The sequence below is a fragment of the Salvia hispanica genome, chromosome 6, assembly GCF_029641045.1.
Source record: "Salvia hispanica isolate PSC_SH4W2 chromosome 6, Shi_PSC_v1, whole genome shotgun sequence".
NCBI classification, from domain to species: Eukaryota; Viridiplantae; Streptophyta; class Magnoliopsida; order Lamiales; family Lamiaceae; genus Salvia; species Salvia hispanica.
The window spans coordinates 29,989,489-29,997,026 of NC_142697.1; the positions used below are offsets into that span (position 1 = coordinate 29,989,489).

Consider the following 7,538-nt stretch of genomic DNA (forward strand, 5'->3'; position numbering starts at 1 on the left):
GACTTGAAAAGTGAGTGATGCATTGACATTGTTAACAAAATATTTGAGAAATTAAGAAATAGATTGGTTGTAAAATAGGACTGGATCACTCATGATGCCAAACTGATGTCATTAATATTTGTTTGCCAATTTCTATAATCTTTGTTAATAATATTGCAACTAATACTGACGTCAAATTACAGAATAAAATCAATAAAGTAATTAATATCAATTTATTATCTACTTGTGTTAATTTCTGACTTTCTTGACTTATTTTATAGTTCAGTTAGAAAAAAACAAAATTTAATTCAGTGTATTAACTAATTGTACTTCGTCATGTTTAGACCAAATAAAAATCAACATATTGTCTAGCAAAAGAGTGAATGCAGTTACTGTATGTGTCATTTTGGTGTCCATTCTCTTTATCCTCTACCTAAATTATAGTAGTACGTATTAAGACCATCTCCAATCATTTATACGAAACTCAAACTCATTTTTGAGTATACGTCATACCAAAAAGTAATTTTTACTCAAACCATTTATACCAAATTCAAAATTTACATAATTTTTGAATTTTTGTCTCACAATTTTTTGCAGCAACACTATATTTGGTGTTGTTTCACCATAAACAAAAAAAAATGAGTTTGAGTTTGGTGTATAGTTGGAGAAGATTTCAGTACATCAAAACTCATTTTTAGAGTATAGTTGAAGATGGTCTAAATAAACTCAATACCTAGAGTAAATTTTGTACCAGGGTAGTTTTAAAATTTCACGAAATGTAGTTAATCAAAATTCATTTTTAGAATATAGTTGGAGATGGTCTAAATAAACTCAATACCTAGAGTAAATTTTGTACCAGGGTAGTTTTAAAATTTCACGAAATGTAGTTAATCAAAATTCATTTTTAGAATATAGTTGGAGATGGTCTAAATAAACTCAATACCTAGAGTAAATTTTATATCAGGGTAGTTTTAAAATTTCACGAAATGTAATTAATTATTCTAGCATATACGCGTTTAATTAATAATTTTGAATTCAAAATTTGCTACACAATAATACACTACCAAGCATGTGCATATTGATGTCAATTATTTAAAAGTCCACTATAGTTTTAGAATATTGACTTGACCCTACCGTGTGACGCAGTGACGATAGTGCTTTATTTTCCCATTTTTATTCTTCCTCAGGGGAGTGATGTAAGAAGCTTTTTGACTAATAAATTAAGGGAAATGTCTATTTGATTGAGTCAAGAATTCCACATATTAGTAAAAATAAATAAAAAAATAATAGAATAAACATATTTTCATTTTGGATGAATTCCATTTTCCACTAACAATACTTCGATCAATTTTATTTTTAATATCTCTCTTACTCTATCAATTTTGTATTAGAATTCATATATCTAAGATTAAGACTATTTTTACGTGGATAGAAGTAATATTTTAAAGTAATTATCCTTACAAATTCCTACACCTCTAATTGTCATATTGCACATTTTTTCACTTTTGAGGATAATTTATTAATAAGTAATATGTAATACTATATTGATTTTACTTATTTAATATGTAATGAAAATAAAAAAATATCTATCATGCAAAATCCAAACTATAAAGACTAAACAAAGAGTTGCTAAAAGACTCAAAACCGCTTCCAAAATCCGGCGATTGACTTTGCACCCGATTTTTATGATAGACCGATTGACATAGAATAAGAATAATTCATTTAAATGAGCATTTTCAAAATCATGATAGAATTCATCCATTTGTACATAAATTATTTAAATCCACAACTCATGAACCACACTTGGACATTTATACACGTCAAATTAGACGTGTACAATCATATCTAAAAATAAATAATACATGGCATATATATAATGTGTACAATTAAGTCTAATAATTAAATAATACATGCCATATTTAAAAAAATCTATCTACAATATGAACATATATAAATATTCCACTCGGAGATAGCGACTAACGTGTCGCCCCAAAAAACTAAATCAAGAAACCTCATGGAAAATCAATTTAGGCTTTTTACCCAAAAATCAACCAATTCCAACAGCTTGATTTCCAACAGTTACTTCACCATCATTCATACTAGTTTTTTTTTCCAAGTCAAGGCAAGAATTGATGTTGGAAAAAGACACATAAATCCCTTTCTCCCCACGATATATATCCCCTCATTCAATCCCTCTCAATCCATAACACAAACTCATTTCTATAGAGAGAGACAAAAATGGGAATCAAGAACAAGACATTGAGATGGATTCTCCCGTCTTGTCTGAAATCCACAATCACCCAAAAAATGGATTCAAGAATCCATGTCGCAATCCACAGCTCGAATTCAAGAATCTCCCTCTCCGACATAAGCGATCCCGGCTCGCCCCTCTGCCTAAGCGACCTCTCGAGCTCCAAATTCGCGGCGAATCTTCACATCTTCACATTCTCCGAGCTCCGGCTCATGACCAGCGACTTCTCGTCCGTCAACTTCCTCGGGGAGGGCGGGTTCGGGCCCGTGCACAAGGGCTTCGTCGACGACAAGTGCAGGCCGGGCCTCAGCCCGCAGGCTGTCGCCGTCAAGGTCCTCGATCCTGACGGCGATCAGGGCTTCAGGGAGTGGCTGGTGAGAATTCACCCACCCTCCATCCCATAAAAATTTAACGTAGCTTTTTAATAAAAAAAAAGACCTTTCACCTCAGACATTAACTATTTTACTAATGTTAATTTTATTTTAAAAACAGACGGAAGTGGTACTTCTTGGGCAACTGAAGCACCCCCACCTTGTGAAATTGATCGGATACTGCTGCGAAGACGACCACCGGCTTCTCGTCTATGAGTACATGGCCAGAGGCAATCTCGAAAACCATCTATTTCGAAGTAAATGTTTTTTCTTTACATCTCGTGTTTGACTATCATTGAAAATGACAAAAATACTCATTTTCTTCCTTTATTTTTTTGACAGGATATGCTTCGCTAGAATGGGAAACTAGGATCAAGATCGCACTAGGGGCAGCAAAAGGCCTAGCATTCCTTCACGGTGAAGAGAAACCGGTCATTTACCGCGATTTCAAGACTTCTAACATCCTCCTCGACTCGGTAAATTCTACTCTTTCTCTCTACTATACTGTGTATATCACATTTTATCCTGTCCTAACATAGTACACCTTTTTCTTGAATATTAGGACTATAATGCGAGACTCTCCGACTTTGGGTTGGCCAAGGATGGGCCGGAGGGAGATGAAACACATGTGTCAACGCGCATAATGGGCACACATGGCTATGCAGCACCAGAGTACATCATGACAGGTAAAATCTTGTACCACATCAACTTAGTAAATGATCTTGCTTCAATACATAAAACTATTGGACCTTTTAAAACCTTATAAGGAAGTGATATTATAATAATTTTTTGTGTCATATTTAAGAGTCTCACATCGACTCAGTGAAAATGATTTTGCTCCAGTATGTAATGTTGGTGGGCCCATTATCGCCTAATCCGACTTTTTTAAGGTGGTATAGGCCCAATTCTAGTACTCTACTAAATAAAATGTTTTGCGCCTTGTTCTAGGGCATTTGACTACAAAGAGCGACGTATACAGCTTTGGAGTAGTCCTGCTCGAGCTGCTGACTGGGAGGCGTGCCATGGACAAGAAACGGCCTCCCAGAGAGCAGAATCTCGTTGACTGGGCAAAGCCTTACTTGAAGGATCATCATAAGCTCGACTCAATAATTGACCCACGCCTCGAGGGGCAATACTCGAGCGAAGGAGCTCGGAAAGTAGCTGCATTGGCTCACCAATGCCTTAACCACTCCCCAAAATCTAGGCCAACCATGAGCCAACTTGTCAAGATCTTGGAGCTTATCGTGCAGCTCAGAGACATGCCCTTTGTCTACATCGCGTCTGCAGAGGGCAAGGCGGATGCAAAGATCAAAGAGCACAAGGAAGATGGAGACGAAGACGACAAGAAGGTGGAGAAGGAGACGGGGAGAAAGTTGAGGAGGAAAGGTTATAGACACAAGCATCCCATGAGGGCTCGTGGCGTCTACACCGATACTCATTTGTATAGAGCTTACAAGAATGAGATGATTAGTGTAGGAATTGAAGGGAGATGAAAGTGGGAATTGAGCTAATTTTTATTTGTTGATTTTGATGTAAATTTAGGTTGTTTAGTTGTGTTGTGTAGGAAATTTTCATATTTCTTCAAGGCCTTTTTGGTTGTGGAAAAAGTCAAGAAAATTTTCATTTTTGATCACTTTTAATGTTACCTTTTTTTGATGTTGTTGTAGTTGGAGATTGATCTTTAGAAAGTGTTTGTTTTTTAGTGTTTATGCAATGCATTCAATGTCACAACTTTCCTCTTCTACCAATCAAACTTACCCCATTAATCTCATCACATTTTTTACATAAAATATAGGGTAATTTAGATGTTATCTTCCATGTTTATGTACTATTTTAACTGTTAGTTTACTTTCTTTTTTGGCTCGAGCATTTTATAGTACTATATCATAAAAAACATGAATTCAAGATTCCAAAGGTGGGATTGTAACAACGTGGGAAAACTTTTGGTTTCATGTGGAAACAAGTTGGCTCACATCTAGAAAATCTGAAGACTTAAAATTAATTTTATTTTTTCTTCATCAGCTTAAATTGACAATTGTAGCACTGGGAAAGAAAGACTCTTGGTCATCCATGTTGAAAATAAGGTGTTTGTTGTAGATATTTTCTCAAAGTAAATTATGCCATGGAAAAGTTTTTAGGAATTCATGTGTTTGTCTCTTTGTATGGTTTCCTTTGAACTTTATTTAGTTCAATTTCGTAAATGACCCTATAACTGTAAAATTATATAGAAACGCAATTTTGCTTGCTTTTTACAGGAGAACATAAGTAACACTAGAAAGAGATTATAGTATTCAAGCAACACAAGATCAAACTTCATTACAAGCTTACGAAAACAAATTAAACTCGGTTGTCAACTTGGCATCTCTCTCGGAATGCATACTTGACATCCCCGAGCTTGAAGAAGAAAAGATTGAAGCTGATTTTTGTCATGTCAGCAAAATGACAAATGTTGATAATGCTGGAGGAATTGATGCCACATCATCAACCACTGATTCAACGAATCGAACATGGAAAGATGTCCTCATTGGAAAGCTGGAAAGTCTGGATCCGTAAACAGAGCATGTTTCATATTCTAAGTTACTAATTCTTCATTCAGTTACATGCATTTGGAGAGTCAGAAAGATATTCCGGACTCTTCTATGTATTGCTATATATATGTGGAAATACTTCAATAATAATATACTTTCACAGAAAAACATCACGAGCTTAATATTGCTTCTCTTGTTTTCAATTCAATGGATTGTCTTAGCTTTTTCTTTATGGTATCAGAGCCTAGGTTTGCCTAGGCCTGATTTTTTTTTTCCTGTTTGTTATCTCCCTAAAATATGACAGAAAGTGCAGACCAGCAACTCCCTCTCATTCCTATTTACCCCCAAACTCATTCCATCTCCGTGAAACTCTCTGAAACAAACTATCTTGTCTCGCTACAACAAATTATCGCCATTGTGAGAGGATATGGGCTAGAAGCCTTTCTCGCTGGAGATCAAGATGTGCCTCAAAAATTGCTCTCAAAAGGAGAAGCAGAAACATCTACACTCAATCCAGAATTTGTCCATTGGCAGCGTCAGGATCAACTCTTGGCCTCCTGGATCCAATCCTCATTAAGTGAAAGCACTATGGTTATGATTGTTGGACTAAACTCAGCCCATGAGATTTGGGAAGCATTGGAGTGTAGATACTCCAGCCAATCTAGAGCTAAGATTATGCAGCACAAACTTCAGCTGCAAACAATTAAGAAGGATTCCCTTACCATGACAGAATATTTAAGCAAGGTGAAGGCGCTTTGCGACCTACTTGGAGCTGCTGGATGCAAGGTCTCTGAAGATGACCAAATCCTACACATTCTTGGCGGACTAGGGACGAAGTACGATCCTGTTATGGTAGCCATAACCTCAATAGGTGATCCATGGAAATTTCAAGATGTTAGTGCTCTTCTCATGAGCTTTGAATCGAGACTGGAGGTGGCCAAACCCTCTAGTATAAATACTGAGGGATCTCAACCTGCTGCTCATCTAGCTCAAACCTCGGGACAACAAAGAGGTCACCACAATTTCAATCGATCTGGACAACATGACTATCATGGGGGTGATAGCAAGAGAGGAGGATTTCGTGGTGGCCGCAGTGGACGAGGAGGCTTTAAAGGTCGCTCTTCTGGTAATAAAGTGGTTTTCCAATTGTGCCAAAAACCAGGCCATACTGCCGACAAGTGCGGTACAGATTCGAACAAAACATTGCTCCTCAACCGCCACGTCCACAATCGAACTTTTCAAATTTTCACCAGCCACAACAGCCTACTGCAAATGTTGCTCAGGCCAGAAGTTTATATGCTCCCTCTGAATATGCAGGCGAAAGCATTGCATCAACTTGGTATCCTGACTCCGGAGCCACCAACCACATCTCAAATGATTTCTCCAACTTGAACACTTCTGCTGACTATCATGGAGGTAATCTTGTACAACTTGGTGATTGTCATGGTCTTGATATTGCACATGTAGGTCAATCCATTCTTAAATCTTCCTCCTCCACCCCTTTTAATTCCTTCCTACTCACTAATCTACTGCATGTTCCTAAAGTCACTAAAAATCTCATTAGTGTTTCACATTTTGCTCGTGATAATAATGTATTTTTTTTATACTAGAAATCACCTTTCGAGTGATTGAATACTGTTAATACTCTTATTTTATTTTTCAAAGGAATAAACAGATTATTTTTGTCATAATGTTGTTATGTTTTACATTTAATGGATGTTTATTATATGTTTAAATGTATAAGTAACTTAACAAATGTTTTAGTAGACCGGTTGTGGGCGTCGTTCACTTTAAGGTAACACGGTCAGTTCTGAACAAAGAAAAAGAAGAATTTCACAACCTAGATAGGCTTAGACTACCTATCGTGAAAGGTTGCAATGTCAGTCCGATTATTTCTAAGCCTTACTGAAATAAGATGATTTTGGTGTGGTATAGCACTGAATGGATCTAACAGCGAGACAGTCTTTATGCTATCTACTGAAAGACGAGGTCTTGTAAATTATTGTTTCTTAACCAATGTACGTTAGCATTGAGCATACGGTATTGATTAAGTACTACTTTGACTTACGAGTTTTTCGCAACCTAATAAGCCTGGTATATTGGGTAGTGGTGATTAATATCTAGCGGTGCTAGGATTGCTATTATGTTGAATCGTGCGCGAGGTGAGTCTCGTTTGATAACATCCTCAAGAGAAGCTTGAAATAAGGTTTTATTATTCGGAACCTAGCTAGTTGGAGTTTAATTACTCTATGAATAATAAATAAGATTTTCTTGCTGAGTCATCTCTTGGAATAAATAAGATATTAATTAATTAAGTCCATAGCAGACAATAATTAATTAATGGATGTTTCTATCTTAAGCGCGGGAAATAAACATCAAGTAATCGAAACCCGAAGTACTTATAATTTC

General features: G+C 36.3%; 1 protein-coding gene across 1 annotated transcript; it reads left to right on the forward strand.

The window, feature by feature from the left end:
• Positions 1-2,169: 2,169 nt before the first annotated feature.
• On the forward strand, positions 2,170-4,234 carry LOC125208565 (EPD1-interacting receptor-like cytoplasmic serine/threonine-protein kinase). The gene is made up of 5 exons (XM_048108204.2): positions 2,170-2,604; positions 2,723-2,858; positions 2,944-3,077; positions 3,164-3,287; positions 3,550-4,234. The coding sequence occupies exons 1-5, from the start codon at positions 2,218-2,220 to the stop codon at positions 4,092-4,094; spliced, it is 1,326 nt and encodes a 441-aa protein (XP_047964161.1). The 5' UTR covers positions 2,170-2,217; the 3' UTR covers positions 4,095-4,234.
• The last annotated feature ends 3,304 nt before the right edge of the window (positions 4,235-7,538 follow it).